General features: G+C 34.0%; 5 protein-coding genes across 7 annotated transcripts; 2 read left to right on the top strand and 3 right to left on the bottom strand.

Moving 5' to 3' along the window:
• Window positions 1-26: 26 nt before the first annotated feature.
• Window positions 27-1,993, bottom strand: LOC114175046 (heat shock factor-binding protein-like). 2 transcript variants are annotated; one of them, XM_028059800.1, is made up of 5 exons: window positions 1,721-1,993; window positions 1,414-1,467; window positions 1,142-1,165; window positions 980-1,055; window positions 27-474 (listed from the first exon to the last, which is right to left on the bottom strand). In XM_028059800.1, the coding sequence occupies exons 1-5, from the start codon at window positions 1,721-1,723 to the stop codon at window positions 317-319; spliced, it is 315 nt and encodes a 104-aa protein (XP_027915601.1). In that variant the 5' UTR covers window positions 1,724-1,993; the 3' UTR covers window positions 27-316. The 2 variants fall into 2 exon arrangements, with proteins under 2 accessions (XP_027915601.1, XP_027915609.1); XM_028059808.1 differs by having other exon boundaries at window positions 27-471; window positions 1,013-1,055; window positions 1,721-1,992.
• A 780-nt stretch (window positions 1,994-2,773) lies between these two features.
• LOC114186261 (dol-P-Man:Man(5)GlcNAc(2)-PP-Dol alpha-1,3-mannosyltransferase) lies at window positions 2,774-7,722 on the bottom strand. 2 transcript variants are annotated; one of them, XM_028074321.1, is made up of 13 exons: window positions 7,385-7,722; window positions 7,132-7,304; window positions 6,974-7,042; window positions 6,741-6,898; window positions 6,592-6,658; window positions 6,433-6,486; window positions 6,098-6,186; window positions 5,116-5,232; window positions 4,093-4,232; window positions 3,930-4,008; window positions 3,362-3,418; window positions 3,085-3,263; window positions 2,774-3,009 (listed from the first exon to the last, which is right to left on the bottom strand). In XM_028074321.1, the coding sequence occupies exons 1-12, from the start codon at window positions 7,563-7,565 to the stop codon at window positions 3,095-3,097; spliced, it is 1,353 nt and encodes a 450-aa protein (XP_027930122.1). In that variant the 5' UTR covers window positions 7,566-7,722; the 3' UTR covers window positions 2,774-3,009; window positions 3,085-3,094. The 2 variants fall into 2 exon arrangements, with proteins under 2 accessions (XP_027930122.1, XP_027930111.1); XM_028074310.1 differs by having other exon boundaries at window positions 2,784-3,263; window positions 7,385-7,721.
• Window positions 7,723-8,169: 447 nt separating this feature from the next.
• On the top strand, window positions 8,170-8,932 carry LOC114186293 (translocator protein homolog). Its single transcript, XM_028074352.1, has one exon. It carries the CDS (start codon window positions 8,237-8,239, stop codon window positions 8,804-8,806), a length of 570 nt encoding a protein of 189 aa, XP_027930153.1. The 5' UTR covers window positions 8,170-8,236; the 3' UTR covers window positions 8,807-8,932.
• A 671-nt stretch (window positions 8,933-9,603) lies between these two features.
• Window positions 9,604-11,777, bottom strand: LOC114186271 (xyloglucan 6-xylosyltransferase 2-like). The gene is made up of 2 exons (XM_028074332.1): window positions 10,292-11,777; window positions 9,604-10,004 (listed from the first exon to the last, which is right to left on the bottom strand). The coding sequence occupies exon 1, from the start codon at window positions 11,643-11,645 to the stop codon at window positions 10,302-10,304; it is 1,344 nt and encodes a 447-aa protein (XP_027930133.1). The 5' UTR covers window positions 11,646-11,777; the 3' UTR covers window positions 9,604-10,004; window positions 10,292-10,301.
• Window positions 11,778-14,879: 3,102 nt separating this feature from the next.
• Window positions 14,880-19,006, top strand: LOC114186282 (thiamine pyrophosphokinase 2). The gene is made up of 6 exons (XM_028074343.1): window positions 14,880-15,357; window positions 15,445-15,541; window positions 16,598-16,670; window positions 17,725-17,826; window positions 18,051-18,300; window positions 18,558-19,006. The coding sequence occupies exons 1-6, from the start codon at window positions 15,219-15,221 to the stop codon at window positions 18,677-18,679; spliced, it is 783 nt and encodes a 260-aa protein (XP_027930144.1). The 5' UTR covers window positions 14,880-15,218; the 3' UTR covers window positions 18,680-19,006.
• Window positions 19,007-20,028: the final 1,022 nt, after the last annotated feature.

A 20,028-nucleotide genomic window follows, 5' to 3' on the forward strand; every position in this document is an offset into this window, starting at 1 on the left:
AAATAGAATGAGGCAGGGCTCAGGAGGAAACTAAAGTAATCAAGCAAGTTAAAGTATAGGAAATATCATCCACAAACACATGGCACCCAATCTAGCACATACCAATTACAAAAACACAAGAAATCAACGTCGAGACTTTGCATTTTACATAGTTTGAACAGTAATTTTTAGCTACCATAGACAAAGTTCACTAGACACAGTGTCACAGAATCCAGAATCCTGAACTATGTGTTAAGAAGTATTAAGAAATGAATTTTAAATCTAATTCAGATATTACGACAAGATACAAAACAAGACAATAGAACACAAATGTCACTCAAGCAGGACCTTCTTCTTTGTTCGACTCTTCTTCCTTTGGCTTAGCACGGGCAACAGGGGCCACAGGTGATGGAGTGCTCTCCACTCCCATCTCTGCTCTTAGATCATTGATGCTTTGTTCCAACTCATTTATACGGTTTCCCATCTCATCAAGTGCTTGACGTTAAGAAAAACATTACTTAAGCAGTTTTTTAATGGGAAAGTCAGCAATAATTATAATTATGTAAGGTGATACAATTTGCATCATTGTCCATTCTGACTTAGCCAGCATATATATGACACCACTCAATCACAAATGTACATAAGTTGCATAAGTCACAACGCAAATTGTACACATTCTTGAGTTCATAAAGAAAAAGGATTATGCAGAGCTGTGTGAAGAAACAATTGATTCGCATTTTATAGTATAATAGGGTAGCCTATGAATTATAAAGACCGATTCAAAACACAAACAGTTCAGCAAAATCAAACTTTGAAACTCCCATTTAATTCCATAAATCTTCAAAAGCATTCCTTGCAAGCTTGTCAATAAAGAATGTAAGTTAGCAACATGACAACGCCTAAGATCAATTGTTCTTTGAGCACTTTGAATCATCTTATTTCCTGGGAAAAACCACTATTATGAATTACATTTTCTGAAATTGATTTCTTTAAAACTTACCATTCAATATTATCATAAGAATAAAAAGGATATTCTTTGTAATTATGGAGTCAGACATTGTCTGGAACCTAATTTGCTGGAAACAAAATTCTTGTTAGGAGCAGTGAAATATATACTGACAATCAGCATTGCAGGACAACGAGCCTAGAGTGCACAACTCACCATCTGTTGAAGAAGATTTTGCACCTGAAGAGAGAAAAGGGAGAAACAAAGGTCAAAAAAATTAACAGACAATAGCAACAATTCGTATTCCCACTCTCATCGTGGACTTTGGTCCAGACCAAATAAGCAGAATGAAATGGTTCTAACCATTAAACTAGTAATATAAAATTGTTTTCTCAAATGTTATAAGCAACAACCAGTTACTAGCATTATTGGCATTCGCATAAACACATAAATGAAACATAGAACAAAACCATTGCTTAATAACTTACAAAAGCTGTCATATCAGCAGTGCTTTGCTTTGGGTCTTCAGAATCGTGTCCGTCCTGTCATGAAAAGGGAAGTACTGATAAAAAAAGAACCTAAAATAACAATTGAAATAAAATTGAAATAACATTTAACCATTCAATGCAACGGACTGCAATACATCCAGTACCACCACAAAAAATTCCCTAATTGAGCCATACAAATTGATATTGAAAACCCTAGTTTCTTAAATATTAAAATTGATACTCCTATATGAAAAATCAAGTACTAATGTAATGATAACAGAGGGAAATTAGGAAGGGAGAGCCTAACCATGCTATGATTAAAATTTCACTTCCAACTCCTTCAACTGCTTTCAAAGTCTATACCACAAGAAAATAAGTGCAGACTTCCACTCTGCTTACTTAACAGTGAAATCACTCCCTTCTATTCATCTTCATGACACTTATTTCAGAAATTATTTTTGAAATAATTTCTACTTAGATTTTCTATTTTTATTATATTATCCTCTTTCTGATTTCTCCTTACCTAAACAATCTGCCTTTTTCTTTTATTTGAATTTATTCATTGATAAACAAATCTGCTTATTTACAATAGTCTTTAACTTTAAAATAACATTTCAATGGGACAATTGGTTTAGGTAAGGAAAAATATATTCTTAACATTGTTTTTCCAAGTATACCCACTTAACAATTTCCTTTTATTAATATAATAACAAAATCTTTAAAATTTATATTTATGTTAATTACTATTACTAATAGAAACGTGCAATATGTTCAACTTTTGTCGATGAAAAAAATAAATATATGAACACATAATAATTATTATAGTAAAATTAAGTAAAAATGTTACTAAAATTTATATTAAAATTATAAAAACTTATGAGTTAACAAGTACATGTAAGATTTCATTAAAATAAAAAGTAAAATAACAATAATGCATGTATATAAAAAGTAAATAGAAAATATAAATTTCAATTAAGATATGATAAAAATTAGAATTATAAAATAAAAACCTTTCAACTTTTATTAGATAATAAAAACTAAAAATTTCGTTGATAAATTTAAAAATACAAATAATAGACGGGTAAAAAAGTATAGAAGAAAAATTCGGTCACTATCTAATCCATATTATTATTATTATTATTATTATTATTATTATTATTATTATTATTTGTTATAGATTATAGATAAAAAAAATTGGTTAATGAGTATAAAGATACAATGAATAAAAAAATGTACACTAAAACAGACAGTTGTTAAATTAAGAAAAAAAAAGTATAGATATGTAACAAAGATGAAGGATATTTTCAACTGAACACTGGAAAATTTTCATTTCTTAATTAAAGTTATCAGATATAAAAAATAAAATAAGATTTCGTCGATACTGATTGGTTTATGCTATTAAATGACAATAATTTCATTTTAGATACACTATCATTTGCAAGTACAAAACTTTGGTTCTGTAGAGAGCAAAGGAATTGGAAAAATAAAACATAAAAAGATGGGCATATCTAATAAGGAATTCTGGCTCCCATACTCTGTTTTACATCCACAAGTTAGTAGTCCTTGTGCTGCTCCAAGATACATCATCACAAACATCTACATCAAAGGGGAAGCAGTGATAAATGATAAGGGATGATCCTTTATCCACCACAAAAATAGACGGAGAGGAACCTTTGAACTTCTATTTGTTTTTCCCAGAGGATGGCTTATACTGTTCATAAGGATGCTCAGGTGGAGCAGACCACAAACCCCACAGAATAATTAAGTGAAGACAGAGAAGTAATGCTGAAGAAAGACTATTCGAAGGATAGATATTCCAGCACACCTCCACTCCCACGAACAAAATCAAACTGCTTGTGGATGCCAAGTACAGAAATAGATTATTTATTAATTTATTAATTTATTAATTCAATACAAAATAAAACCATGGGAAGTGGGTCAAACCTACCGCAACAACGTTGGGTAATGCGTTCTCCACAACAAGTAAGGTAAACTATAGAAGTACCTGTACCATAACAAATAGCGAGAATTAGCACCGGGGTTATTTCAGAATACAAAACCACAAACATGAACTGTTTTTTGGTTTGCATAATACCTGTCTACCAAAATTTGTTAGAGAAGATTGAACACAAAGAAGGTAAATAATTTCAGAGAGAAATAAGTTCAGTTATAAATAAGAGGATTTTACCGATGACATATCTACAATAAGGACAACACTAAATGAAATATCAGCACAGATGGAAATTGAGGAAAACCTGGCCAATAAATTTAAATCGAAAGCTAATGTCTATTCACCAAAAGAAAATAACAAAACGTAACACAATCATCTACCAGATGAAGATGAGTGAAAAGGTATTTCTAAATGAGAATGTCCTCACACTATAATAGAAACACGGAGCTCAGAGGTCATAGATGCATCTTCTATCATCTTAATAAATTTCGCAGGTGGGTTTTTCGTTTTCCTTTCTTTAAACTATTTTTGTTGAGTAAGAATAAATTAAGCAGAGAGCACATACCAAGAATAGAACTGATAATGCAATGACCGAGCACATACAATGCCAATGAAGTTCCCAACAAACATAGTTGTCACAATATCTGAGCAAAGGTAAAAAGTTAGCATCACTTATCACAAAAAGGGGAAGAAATGTTCTTAAATCCTACAAGAGACTGATCACTAACGTTCTTTATTTAGGATCTGGAGGGATGATGAACCGCTCTTGCCAACCTTCTTAGAAAACGAGGAAGAGAAGAAAACCGCAAACCTCATTCTCATAAAGACATATCTGGAATGCAGAAAGTTGCAAAGTCCCCCTTCGTGTCTGTAAGTAACAAAGAAGTCAACATGTAATCCAGCTGCATCAATATTTCAAGTATACATCACAGTTCTTATGAATCCCAATTATGATGTCCACAGTATGGACAATAATATACACTGGTCACACCAGCACCACCACCACTAATGACAACAACAACACAAGTCATTTCCGCCTAGATGGGACTCACTTCATAATAAGACAATGTTATTGTGTACTGTCAAATACCAGGTCGTTGGCAAAGCCATTTAGATCCAAGTCCATCTTAAGTTATCCTCTATCTAATCAACTCTATTCATTTGAGTCTATCATCTTCCAACATGGCCAAACCATCTTAAATACATTCCTACCATCTTCCCCTGAATAATAGTTACTCCTACCTTCTCTCTAATACATTCATGCATCCATCCTATCTATTCTAGTAGTAAGTATACTCATCAACACAGCATTCTCATCTCTACAAGACTATGGCACCTATTTATGATCTTGTTGACACGTCAAAGACTGTCCAACATTTGGTACCACAAAATACAAAGCATTGCTGATTCTCATTATTTATTGGTCAAACAGAAGAAAAATGACTTATTAAATCTATGACTTGACACGATATATTAAGTTTCTTTTCCAAATTACAAATATAATCCCCTACTAAATAGGTTAATAGCAAAAAACCTTCAAAACTCACCTCCCTGAATTTAAAAGATTGTACAGCTAGAATGAACTGAACCCCTAATGTATGTGCATAAAGCTTCTGTAAGTTTGAAGTTCAAGAAGTCTTACTGAGTTTTAAACCAAGGAGGGCTTTCCAGCAATTAACCTATAGTTGAAGGGGGTTCCTAGCATTTTCTGTATTGAAGAAAATAAAAGAAAAATAAACCTTTATACCTACTTGCACCAACTATAATGCGCAAATGAAGCAAGTAATATGAGGTGAGCAGCCAACAAAAAGATGGCAAATCCCTTGGACACAAATACTGGCTCAGGGATGAATTTGAAGTTAACAGACCTGATAACATAAATTGAAATAATACATCAGGAAACATCTAACTGATAACATAAGAAATAATACAGTTTCTCAAAATTAAAGATACCACAAACTCAATACATCAACATCAATATACTACTCAGATCCCCTTTGAGCTTTAAATTGAAATGAAACAGGTTGCGTCCCAATTGAGTTAAATGGTGCATGTAATACCATTAGCCGGGATCAAGACTCCTCATTCACCAAAACCCAGTTCTGAAAAATCTTATTCTTAGTACCATGCTAAATTAGCTTCCAAGTTCCAACCAGGCTTTCACAAGGGAATACAGTGTGTTGCTCACATAGAAGCAGATTTTTCACTTAGGTCAAATAGAAGCAGATTTTTTTGTGTGAATCGCTTTACAAATAAAGAACAATAATATATAAATGAGGACATGGTTGAATGCAGGCATTAATTATCACATGAATATATCAAAGTTATAGACATAGGCATGCAGCATGAAAAAAAAAAGAGTTTATCAGCAGCTCTACTTCTCAATCTAACCCTTACGAATTATAATTTAGGCACTAGTCAAAAACAAGTTCAACCTGAAAAATGTTAGCAGTATATCTAATCACCCCCAAAATAATATACCATATCTTCAGCAGCTTATTAGCTTATGTATTATTGCATCTAAAAACGCACCTATCTAATTATGTTCCTTAGTGCCAGAGGATCGTTGCAGAAAATAAAACTTTAGATACTCTTATATTCCTGTCTACCACACATCATCACTTTGACCACAGGAAAAAAGGGTTTCAGATTATACTAAAAGCTAAATTTGTTTTCGGAGTTCATGGTTATCATATCAAGCATACATAAAGGGCACACTTAAAAAATAGGTACCAGAAATGGATGAAGACACGGCCAAGATTGAATGCGCTCGATATGTACGCAACTGGATATGAAACCAGGAAAGGAAGCCCCAGTAATATCTATGGCAGAAGTTAACCATACTGGAGTTAACTGGCGTTACCAAAATTGGACATTGCACACTCTAGAGAATCAAACAAACTTGAGGCCCAAGAAGAGAAACTCACCTGCTAATACAGAAATATTATTTTAAAACAAAAAAATAACCAACCATCAGACACCTAATTTATGCACTCTATAAATAACAACGCGTGCAATTATTGTCTTACAAATTATAAATATACAAAGGAAAATGAAATGCAAGGAACCTGAACAACTGCTGCCCAAGCTAATGCCAATAACACGCCACTGAAATCCATAGCCTGCATGTGCGTGAAGAAAGCGGGCTACATGAGCATTCGATGTAAGGAGACAAAGAAAAAGATGTCAACATACCCTGACTATAAATATTGCACGTATATATGTACCTTCAGCATGAGGAGCAGTAAAGGTGGAGCATAAAGAAGCACATTCATCTTTACTGAAACTGCTCCACTATCAGAAAATTGCCAGAAGCTCCGTAAACATTTTATCCTTACAACAACAAAAATGATAACTCTAGCATGAGAGCATTTACCTAAACACAATCAACCCAAGATTCCACCTTCGGTGCACAAGTAAGAGCAATGCAGCATGAAGAAGTGTCATGGCCACACAGTCATTAAACAGACGAAGCACGAAGATAGAATGAACCCTTTTGGACAGAGAAAGTAAGCAAAGGGCCCACCAAGGAACCTGATAGAAATTTCAGTTTCCAAAAGCAGTGAGAATGGACATCAACAATTAGTCAGAGGAAAATTATATCCTTACCACATCGGTTTTGACATAGATGGCGAGAACGATTGCTAGGTTAATGATATACAACACACCAAACATAATCTGCAACGACAAAAGAGAAAGAAATGATGAATTACTTTGTTTGTTGAAAATTAAGTAGAATGAGAAAGTGAAGAATTTGAATGCGTGACCTGAGCAGGGTAAACTTGTCCTTGGGTAAGATACTGAAATGCAGAGTAAATGTAGAGAAAGCCAGCTGGGTAGACGAGAGGACCAGTGTCGCCTTTGAGGTTGCGGAAGTTTCTTTCCCCTTCGAGAAACCCGCTAACCTGTGACATGTATGCGTCCCAGTCTATCTTCGTATCTGGAAGCATAAAACGCCGTCGTATATCAACTGCGATGAATTGACCTTTCGAAGGAGAGGATGTGGAAATTGAAACTTACAAGGGACAAACGCGATTATGAGAGAGACGAGGAGGGCGTCGGCGAAGAGAAGAGCCAGCGCGAATGGTATCTTAGGGTTTTGGAGCAAAGCGGTTTTTCCTTCCGATCTCGGAGGTGGTGGCGACGGCGCCACCGATTCAACGCCCATGGTTTCTCTGTTTTTCAACCTTCTGCCACCCATTTCCGTTTTATCATTCGTCCACGATCAACGCCCTCTCTTTTCTCGTTCTCTCTAATTTGTATTTCTGGGCTTCGTCTCATGGGCTCACCAGATTGCCACTCCACTCCATTTAGTCCAAAAAAAAAAAAGTCAAGTAGTCCACCAAAATCTCTCTATTTTGTTTCTTTAATTTCTCTTCATCTAAACACGGGTTTATTCTCTCTAGGTCATGTGTATTAAATAAGTTAATTAATAATATTTTATGCATACAAAATTTAAACCCCGACTTAGTGCATATCAAATAAAAGTTTGTAAATAATAAAAAAAAGACACTAGGGTGATATCGTTAAAATTTAAAAATGTGTAAAGTGGTCAAAAGTTTTGTTTGGTATGATGAAGTACGTCGGCAAAAGCAATTGAGATGAACAGGTGTAAAATAGAAGCTGCTTCTGGAGTCAGTTCCTTTCTAAGATGGACACGTGCAGTTTGGGAGTGCTTCCACGTGTGCAGAGAGACCCACACAGTTTGTCTCATGCACACGCGCCCAAACCTCTGCATCACTTCATCACATCTATCCACGTGTCACTCGACCACACAATCCATGTCTCTCTCCTTAAAAACTACCACGCTCCGAGAATTTTTTCACGAACACCAACCTTCTGGTCTCGTCCTTTCTTCCTCACTCATCTTCCATGGCTTCCAATGATCTCAAACATCGACTCACACCGCATCCAGACACCGCCGCGAACGACAACGGGATGATCGGAGAAAAACGCCAGAAACGAAAGGTGATGGCCAAACGCGGCCTAAAGTCACTCGCCATAGCTGTTACCCTTCCCCTCTCTCTCACCGTCTTATCAGCATGCGTAGGCTCCTTCATTGCCAGAGATGATTCTCTGTCTTCCAGAAGGCCCTTCTGGTTCCCACCTTCCTGGGCCCTGCACTTCACCTGCCCCGCCACAAGCTTCTTGATGGGTCTCGCCGCCTGGATGGTCTGGGCAGACGGAGGTTTCCACCGAAACCCCACGGCTCTGTTGCTTTACTTTATTCAGCTCCTTTTCTCGGTGCTCTGGGATCCCCTTGTGTTCGCTGCTGGGGCTACACGGCTCAGCCTGATGCTCTGTTTAGGGTTGTTCGTGAGTCAGTACGGGTGCATGCATGCGTTTCGCTCCGTCAATCCCATTGCTGCTGATTTGATAAAGCCTTGTCTGGCATGGGTTGCTTTTCTATCTATTGCAAATCTTAAACTCCTTTTTGTCTGAGCGCATATATACATATGTATATATATACCCTACTACTATCAATGAAGATTAAGACTTGAACAGTGTTATGTAGAATTGTTCTGTAAACACGCGTGGTAAATAATATTTTCCTAGTATTTTGTTGCACTCCGTTTTCCTTCCTTTTTTTTAGCTTGGACGACGCTTTATTCTCTTTTACGTTGTTCCAATGTGATTGGTGTGTGCTAAATTTGTAAATTTGTCGTTTTGCTTTTTCAAAATTTAATGTTTCTCCATGTCTACATGTCTGCGAATTGGTTACTTCGCAGATAAGCAAGATGGCATGCTTTGATCCATTAGATACTAAAATTGCTTTGTCCATACTTAACAGTAGCATAAGCTGCGCCTGCTGCAAAGCATACCATGATACTCGAACATTAGGAACGAAATATGATATTTGATCAAGGGCGTTGAGGGAAGAAGATGGTTGTAAAGCGTTATTTCATATAAATAGTAGTAACACAGCAACTTCGCATCTAGTTTGGCATAGAAGTTTTATTCATTCAACAATTGAACCTGATTTCTCACTTAGTTACCTGCTGGCTCTGCCTTTGTCATGGCACAAGTTAATACTAACGATAATGCAATCAAATGATAAAATGGAACTTTTCCAAGAAACTCAACCTCTTTGTACGCTTTCAATACCAAGTTCCTGGTTTTGTAGAAAATGCCCTGTCTCAACTGTATTTTTTGAAGATTTCAACCAAATTGCATTCATGAGTCTACAACGGAGAGAACGAGAATGATATCTTATGAAACAGTTCTAAAAGGGAAAAAAATTACAGAACTGCGAATTCTCAGTCCCAGTCCCAGTTACAGCCCCCTGTTAGGTACTTACGTCGCAAACAATTTTCATAATTAATGATGTAAAAGCTAAAAATTATATCACTCAGAAAAAGCAGATGATTATAAAATATACAGATCAGATCATAATTAACATACAGGCAGAATGGAATCTGATACAGAAAAAATATTGCTTTTCCTGTCTCTAAATCTAGAATTTGTCTTAAATCACAAGTAACCTTGTAAATGTGTATGGGCAGTGAGTCCAGTCACTATCCCAGTTTCTGCGTAGTCCTTATTGGTTCGATTCGACCATTTAGTGTTCAGAGCGACCATATTAACTGTAACAGTGGATAATGAGACCACTAATTGTACCATCAGATCCGCAAACTGCAAACTACAAACAGAAACAAGATGAAACTTTTTTCATTACTACGTAAAAAAAAATTGCTTCAATCTACATATAGGAATAATTTACAAAGTTTAGAAGCTTGAGCACGAGAAAGAGAGACAGACTACAAAAAAATATATACATACATTCTCATAATATACACAAATAAATGTGAGAATTTCTATTTCTGTAACTAAATATGCCACAAATTGCACTAACATGCACACAGATGACGAGTTTTCTGACTATTTAACCGCGAACAGAAAGAGTGGAACTCATCTAGAAGATGATACCTCAACTGTTTTAAATGCTTGGATGAAGCAACCCAAGTTCATCCTTGTCCTCAAGGGGATTGCTAGTCTCGTCCCGTATTCTCTTAACTCCTTTACTAGCCAACGACTTATGTGTGAATCCATAAATCTGCAGAATCTGATTATCCCCAAAATTGAAGGCCCTATCCATCTGTTTCAAGCACCTTTCGACAGGGTAATCCCCAAACTTCCCACAAGGCTTGCACCCCACAAAATGAGTCACCAAGGGCCACCTATGATCCCCGAGACCAGGATGGTAATTCTCAATCATTTCCTCGTACTTATCAACCAAAATCCCCCAATAACCATGCAAGTAATAACTGTTCTCAAGATAAACTTTATCACCCCACTTGTCCCTATCCTTAGCCAGCAGATAAACCATGGCAGATTGATCATCAGCTTCAAAAACAGGTCTATCCTTGAGCTCACGCGTGAGCACTTTCCCAGCCTCATCCCTAACCCTCCCTTTAGGCCCCATTGGAGCCCAAGCATCGAGAATATCCAAAGACCACTGACAATTTCTCAGCAGAAAACTCCCAGTGTTCAACCCAATCCAATTCTTGTCATCATAAACCATCTCATCCCACCCATGCATCACCAAGTTGTGGTCTTTATACCTCTCCCACGGCACCTCAAACGCCATGTCCGTGAACATGGCATCACTATCCATCCACCATATAAACTCCACCTCAGGATGAGACAAAAGAAGCTTCCGAATCAGAGGAAGCTTGGCCCAGAACCCTGCCATCTCAGCGTCAAAGAGTGCCATGTTGTAAAACATCTCAATCCCATGCAAACGACAATAGTCAATTTTGTTCTTAATAGACTTCAACAAGTAATGATCCCCAACGGGATTCTCGCACGGTTTCGGCGACGACCCAGTTACCAGAAGCACACGAGGCTTGTTGGGCCGAACGAAATTAGATAAATTGGGGTTATTGCGAAGCCAGCGAGATCGTTGCTCGTCCCATGTCGATATTTTGGGGCCGAGACGATACGGCTCTTCCGAGTTCAATTTCTCGCCGTTCTCGTCTTCTGGTTCGTCGACCAATATGGTATTGATGTCGAAGACATTGTAATTGGTGGTGGAATCGGAATCGTTGAACGTCGTGGATTGCAGGTGACCGAGGTGGTGGTCATTCTCAGGGAGCTTGCGGGAGTAGAAACGGTCGCGAATGTCGACGAAGTCTTGCTCCGGCGTGCCGAATTTTCCAGCACCGATGGTGCCGCGCAGGACAACAAGGGTGAGGACCAGGCAGAGGATGGTGACCTTGCAATGCCTGAGAGCTCTCTGGAATCTTCGCGCCCTTTGAGCTCCCAAACACTTTTGTAACATGTTAATGCAAAAAGACAAATTCAGAATGGAAAATGGATGCAATTTGAAAACCAGAATCAGAAACGGACACTAAATTTAGAACATCGTTAGCGTAATTGTTGTGGTGAATCCAGAAACGCGTAACCTCAGGACAAGTCAATAAAAAATAAAAAATAAATAAACGAATATGAAGAAAATATGAGCTTTATTAGATAAAGGCGGCATATTCTCTTTTTGAAGAACAATAATTATTTTTTGAAATGTAATGATTGAAATATTTTCCATGTCCATTTATTATACAATTTAAAAAATAACTACGGTAAAAACCAATATTTCTATGATTAAATAACTATAGAAAAGAAAAACTGTGACTATTTTTCTCGCTGGGACAATTTCGTGAATTGGATTTCACAATTGTTGAATAATTGGTGGTCAATGGGTCTTAAATAAATCGAAACCTAAGACAACAACTTTATTATTGTTTTAAAGACGATGATTATAGTTAAAATTAATATTTAACTCGTCATGAGTGTGACGCGGTAAAAAAAAATAATTATCGAATAAAATTATAAATTATGTAAATAATTATTTTTGAAAAATTTTCATTACGCGGATCTAATGATGTAATTAAAATATTTCTTTGTGATGTGTGTTGTTAGTCATAATAACATCACCTAAAATAAAATTAAGACCATTATATTCATGTTTAGTTTTACAACCGAACAACGTCTAATTACTTTAATTAAAATAAAATTTCAACTTAATTAAAATATTAACATTTCCGATTGATGATGACAAATAATTTGGTCTTCCGGCACTCTGAATTTATTCTACTTTTGATGAAATCCTTTTGTATTAAATTGGTAAATGTATAAATTTTGATAATATCTTACTATTTTTTAATTGAAACATTAAGATTTTGATAAATATGTATACATCTTTTCGTTTCGTCTTCAACCTCGTTCTCGGTTTAATATTCATCTTTGTCCTTCTCTTTTTCTGTTTATATTACTGAAAAATGTTTTTTAGGTAACCTAAAACTTACATATAATAATTAGAGAGGTAATATTCCCATAATTTTTTAGTTTTATAACTTTTTTTTTCTTTGGTTACATATTTTCTCTCCTATCTTTCAATTATTTGACTTATTTTATACTTACAAAAATTATTCATATCGTATCTTTTCTCTTATCACAATCATAATTAATCATTTTTTTATATTTTTATTATTATTTTTTTGTTGTTATTCTTTTAACATGAATAGAAATATTTGAGTCTCAAGTTCGAGTATACAACTATATTAGCTCTTTGTTTACTTTCTAATAATAATAATAATAAAAAGTGTCTTATTTATCCTTTTTAATCTTTATTATTTGTTTCATTTGAAAATTGTTTGTCTTGTTAAAAAATTGTAATTATCTTTCAATAATTTGATTATTTTGATATCTGAAAAATTATTATATATTTAATTATATATTTTTCATGTGATTTAATCCGACGTAAATTGTATAGTACACATTTGATATTTTTAAATATTTTATTTATTATTTAATATTATCATACATATTTGTTTAAATATTTTTTAGATAATTATTTTAATTTTTTAAATTATTTTCATAAGTGTAATTTTATTACTATAATTATATAAAAATGTTTTATTCAATATAATATAATAATTTATAGAATGCAGTATGTTATTTTGCCTTTTATTTAATTGTTAGTTAGTATTTTAATTTGAAATTTATGTGACTTTAGTTTTTTTTTTTAAATATTGGAAATTGAATAAACGACAATATAGTATTTTAATATTAAATATTTAATAATTATTTATTTTATCTACCTTTAATTATTTATAAAAAATTAATAATTAATATTAAAAATTAGAAAAACAGGTGCGAGAATATACATATGTGAATGGAAAAGAAAATCTATACTAAGATGATAATAAATTTTTACTTTCCAGGAAAGGAGGTGAAATATTAAAACTGTTCCATTATTCTTGTCTGATGTTATCTCTACCTAAGATTTATGATTTTATGAACTTTTAGTGTTGTAACCATAATTTTAATTTTAAGTACGATAAAAACAATTATGAATACATGCATCTTGTTTTTTAAATATATATATATATATATATATATATATATATATATATATATATATATATATATATATATATATATATATATATTGTTTTTTCATCCTATCACAGAAACTCTTTCAGTGAAATGACCACGATGATGGAGAAGAATAATGGTATCTTCAAAATCAAGCAAAAGAAATGCTTGTGTGTTAACATTTATTTATTGCCCAACCTATTATTCTCGAATCTAACACAATACTCTACTATTAATTTACAGAAAGGTTTTGTCTTTATTCTCCCTTTTTTAGAATTTCGTAGAAATTACGTTATCTTTTTTTTTTACCATTGGACTGAAGAATCTAGATGCTGTGCACATAAAAAATCATTTAGATGAAAATAACACTTTTCTTTTTTTTTTTTTTGAACAAATGAGGGTCAACGTAAATAAAAAGGCGGCCTCCATAAAATAGCTTTTTAAAAATTGACTTGCTTGAATTTTTACGCAGAATTTTCCACAAGAGAAAATCTTATTTAATTTCAATAAACTTATTATAGAAAATGAATTGATTTATAATATCTTAAAAATAACAATTTTAAAAACTAAAACCTAAACTAAATTTTAACATTTTTCATTCAATTATAAAGATCAGTGATGTATCGATCTCTTTTAGTACAAGTCGACCACGTCAATAAAAGTGCATATTAAAGTACGAATTAAGAGAGTAATGGAGTTTAAGTGTATGCTTGTAAGAATATTCGCCATATGAACTTTGAATATTGATTGAGTTGTTGAACTTTATTTCTTGTAACAAATAACTGATTTTAATTTTATAAGATAATAATAAATTTTTACCTATTAAATAGCGGTGGTGCATAAAAAAATATCGGTATAGTTTTATTTTTTGTAATCGGAATAATTACAAAGAGCAAATATATATTTAAGTCTTAAACAAAAGGAAAAAAAGTTAAAAAGAAAATATCTGCAACTGATTGGGCAAGATATTAAGGTGAATTTTTGAAAGAATGTGTATAAAAAAGGTAAATAATTTGACAGAATAATTACCGAAAATATGAACTGATAAATTTGACTGAAAAGACGTGGAACTATGAAGGGGTGAAAATTGGCATGTGGTACAAAACTGGAACTTGTTGCGCGTATGGTATTCGCGTTCCCACGTCTTCCACTGCACACCAAAATTGAATTGAATCAAATCCAATCGTTGGGGTTGTAACTGTAATTTCATCGCGCGTATATGGCAGAGGAGGTTTATTAGAATTTGGTTGCAGTTGGGATTTTATTTTATCAGATCCAAGCAAGCACATTGAATGGGAACAGAAAGCAGCGAATGATTGAAAAAAGGGAGAAGAAGCAAGTGCATTAATATAATATTATCACCGTCGTTGTTGGAACAAAAAATAGAATACTAAAGTGTGGAATATAGCGTCAGGGAAAGTTTGGGAGCATAACAGATATCTCGCCTCCCAAAAGAAGCATCTTGTGAAAAAAAAATATGGATTTGATGTGTCATTGTTCGAGTTTTCTTCTTTCGCCGGAGAACCCCAACGCCGCGTGTTCTCTTTCTCTCAACTACGCTCTCGTTATTCTCAATCAGAGTCTTCCGAAATTTGCTCCTCTGCTCTGGGACCACGGTATTCTCCCTGCACCCTTTCATCCGTTCTTTTTCTTTCTTTAATGTGTTGATTGTTGATTGTTCATTCATGCATTTATGGGTGCAGCTCATGTGCGAGTTTGCGCCGATGGAGGTGCCAATAGGGTGTATGATGAAATGCCTCTTTTCTTCCCGCATCAACAACCTTCCCATGTTCGCTCCAGGTTCCTATTTTTCATTTAAATTTTAAATTTTGATTTTTTTTTTCTTTTCCTGAGGTTTTGTTTCTCTCTTTAGCTTAGTTCCGTTTGCGTGACTTTGTGCTTGTGGTTGTCGTGTGTCTCGCAATTGGGTTGCTGAATGAAAAGTTCTGACTTTCCTATCATCACTTTTGAGTTCTCTCATTCAGTGGTCCTTACAAATTCACAAAAGGCTGGTTCTTGTTAGGAAATGACGTTTTTTTTTCTTCTTTTACATGATGGGAATTTTCTAACGTTTGTGATTTTTGAGTTCGATGTCTTTCTTGAGAGTTTCAAGCTGCTGTGATTTTTTCTTTACTTCTATTTTACGTATTTGTGGTGGGGCTGGGCTTCTTAAAGTTCTTAGTGGCTTTGAGTGAGGCTAAGTGGATCAGAAAAGGAAATAGCCAAATAGGATTTTGAGTTCCTGCAGGCTACATCAATTAGATTCTGTTAATCCTTTTTTTCCATTGTTGTACTAAAGAAATCAGTCCATGTTCCCATCATTATGATTGATCATGACGAATCTGCTCCATAGAAACAATGTTATGTCACTCTTACTTACCTCTGGTCCTGGGTGACAGATAGTGCTTTCCAGTGCCTTGTTTGTTTCTTCTTGTCGTGGAATTCTCATGTACCGCATTTGATGTTACCTTATTAGAGATGATATATTTCCTTATTTTTCTTTTCACTTATACGTATCTGGGTATCTGGGTGGAGTTATTATGGGGTATTTGTGAGAAGTCATCCTTCTTCTGAGTGGTAGCCAATGATCTAACTTTTCTTATAGAATGCTTCTTTGTACACTTTGCATCTAGGATTGATGTCATGGTGTAAGCTCTCCAAACGATCTACATTTCCATTTCTAGTCTATGCAGTATAATTGTTGGAGGACTTTGTTAGACTGCAAACGGTGTCACATTTATTGTTTTCAGTACTATTGTCAGTGTTTTGCTATTGTTAATTTCTGGTAGCATGTTTTGGCATCTTCGGTATATGTTTGCAGATTTCCTTTTGACTAACTTGTTAGGTTTGTTTCAGGTACAAGCCTGATGCAATTAAAGGAGATATGGATTCAATACGGAAAGAAGTACTTGACTTCTATGCAAAACTGGTATTTCCCTCTCTACCATGTAATATACATGGTTATGGTTTTTTGTGCAGTAAGCCATCAATTTGGTCCTCGAATTATTATTTTATCTCTTACTTAGTCCTTAAAGTATTAAAAAAGTAATAAGTGGTCCCCAAAGTTATGTGACATTTATCCTGTTGTTCACTCTGGTAATGAAACTGTTTCGTAGTCCCTTAATTATAAGACTGGACGGTTTTAAACGTGAATAAATAATCGTTACAATAATTCTTAGTCCCAAATTTACCATCTCAAATTCCAATCACAGAACGCAGACAATGTCTGGTATAGTGAGAGTAAAATTTCGCATAAAAGTAGAGTTAAAAATTTATCATAATGACAATAGACTATTTTGCTGAAGAATCAACCTTTCATGTTCACTTTACTTTCTACAATATTTCAAGGGTCTTCCCTTTGTCGTACACAGTTATTTTGTTTTCAATAGTCCGAATTGTGACCTTCGACAACTAAAATTTGCATTTTAACAATTACTGGAATCAATTGAGTTTCAAGAGATTTACTGATATGTATCTCGTGTTAAATAACTGATAATAGGAAAATAAACTATAGAGAGCATGGATGTACTTGTTATATGCAGAATAAATTCCTAAGTCAAACAATTTCTTGTTCTCATCAGACAAAATGTTACAAGTTAAGGACACTAATGTTATATGTTGCTTCTAATTCTAAAGGATAAAATTTATGTTTTTTTGAAGAAGAGGGATCAAATAGATACACGTCTGAAACAAAGGGGCAAGTTCTACACATGTTTTAAACAGTCCAATCTAGCAGCACTTAAAGGACTTCAAAATAGTTTCATTAACAGCACGACTAACGGGAGGATGTTAAAATGGTACTTCGAGGACCAAATTTTTTTTTCTTGTGACTAAGCTTGCACTTGTGCAAGCTAAGAGAAAATGAATTGAAAAGGCAACTTTATTATTCACACCGAAGTACCATTTTTTATTCCTATGTTACTGCTATATGTACATCTTGTATAAATCATGTCAAGGGTCTTATGCTAGTTTTCTTCCTGCAGGGAACTAAGATAATTGATGAGTCCCATGATCAGGACACCACAGATTTACACAAATGTGTCACATACATACGTGACCTCGCCCCAAAGATTGATGGATCAGAGGTGAGTTGAATACTTGGTTGTATTATCTATTTTCTGATTTTCGTTTGGAGAGAGGTCCCAGCCGCTCTGGGGATTGAACTCATGGACTAAGATAATTTTAGAATAACTGAAATGAACAAGTCTTGGCCATGTCTGCTCTAATTCCATTTTGGCTGTAAGGAATTGTTATCATGCTATGAGTATTTAGTTGTACTTCTGAAATTCACTCAACTTGGCAATTGCAGCAATGCATTCTTGTTGCTGGAGCACTTGGTGGGAGATTCGACCATGAGATTGGCAATATTAATGTTCTGTGTCGATTTCCCAACACACGGATTATCCTTCTATCTGATGATTGTCTCATTAATCTTCTTCCAAAGAATCGGTATCATAAAATCTTTATTCAATCTTCTGTTGAGGGTCCCCATTGTGGACTTATTCCAATTGGTACGCCGTCTGGAAGCTCTACAACCACAGGACTCAAATGGGACCTCGGTAAGTAATGCGTTTAGTTCTTTAATAATAATGTTAGGTGATTACTGTAAATATGTTAGTCTGTAATGAAACTGTACTTCCTGAGCTACTGCTTGAGTAGGATGGTAACGGAGTGAATACGATGCTTTAGTCTGATGGAGGCATCAATGTTTCTTATAATAAAAATTTTCAACTTCCATTTCCTTTTTCAATCACCCAATTCTGATATTGTTTATAAATGTTATCTGATGATGAACTTTTTAATTTGTTTATCTCAGAGGAGACGGCAATGAGATTTGGAGGTTTAATAAGCACATCGAACATTGTAAAAGGAGAAATTGTTACAGTACAGTCTGATTCAGATCTTCTTTGGACTATTTCTATTAAGAAGAAGCTTTAGGTTTTATATGTTGCTTAGTGCAGTGATTTTTCAGATCTTTCATACGTATTAATATGGGTCCTATTCTATTTAAAGGTCACAGCTTCAGCTGACCTTTCTTTATGTTTCATTCTTTCAACTTACTGTATGAATTACGGGATGACGAAAGGGAAATAGGGAATTATTCTTTAATGTAGGAACTTCTATTCCTGGTAACTATGCTTGGAAATTCAGTTTTCAAAGAGGTTACCTACATTTCTTGGTTCAGTTGTATGGTGACATTGTATGTTGATTTATTATCGGTAAATGAAACAGCAGAAAAAAGATGGCAAATATTGAAAGAGAAAACTGTTTATACTATTGCTTACGGTCTATTCAAATGCTTAAACAGACTCTTAATTGGCACTCTGAACTGCTTAATAGAAGAAGTTATGTGTGATTTGTGATCATTACGTGTCAATGGAGTTCTTAGGTTGCTTTATTTTTTATTTTTTTTAAAAGTTAATAAATGTTCGGTATGTATTTCTAGATCGTACAATGATTTATCAGAACACAGATGTGAGACGAGTAAAGTTCAGGGACTATTTGTTACGAAACATGAAACACAAGTAAATGTGGCAATTTTAAAAATAAATATTAACTAAATATTTACTTTTGAAGAAAGACTAAACATTTTAATATATCAAAGAAAATGCTAGTCGTGTGATTTGGACAAAACCGCAGTCCTGATAAATGTTTGTTAGTTTAAATATTTTGAAGGATTAAGTATGTTTTTAGTCCCTGAACTTTGATCCAAAATTGGAATTCATTCTTGGTCGAAACTTTGATAAATTTTGGTCCCTAAACTTTAAAAATGAATGAATATAGTCCTTTTAACCCAATTTTGTTAACTTTTTTTTAGGTTTTGAATACATTTCTCAGTAAATATTGAGTTAAGAATGTGTCAAACGGCGTAAACAATTCCAATTTTGGATCAAAGTTCAGGGACTAAAAACATACTTAACCCTATTTTGAATGATACTTCTTACGCACTAGAGTTCCTAAGTTGCTTAATATTCTCAGAGTAACGAATAAAACGGTGAATTTCTATGAAGATTTTTTTATTGTTGTCCGATTAGAGGTTATCATGAAATTAGTATTTTTAATTTTATAATTGTACATATATAGTAATTTTTAAATGGTTGATTCTATTAAAAATATTGAAAATGGTCATGTATTAAAGTTAAATTCTTAATTATGTTTTCTTAAAATAAAATTATTTATTTTAGTACATATTCAAAATTTGAAAAAATAATCTTTAGAAAAAGGTATATCATATGCCCAATATTGATACGCACAGGATTATTTTTCATCTTATATATTTAATAATA

The sequence above is a fragment of the Vigna unguiculata genome, chromosome 1 (assembly GCF_004118075.2).
Source record: "Vigna unguiculata cultivar IT97K-499-35 chromosome 1, ASM411807v1, whole genome shotgun sequence".
Classification (NCBI taxonomy): Eukaryota; Viridiplantae; Streptophyta; class Magnoliopsida; order Fabales; family Fabaceae; genus Vigna; species Vigna unguiculata.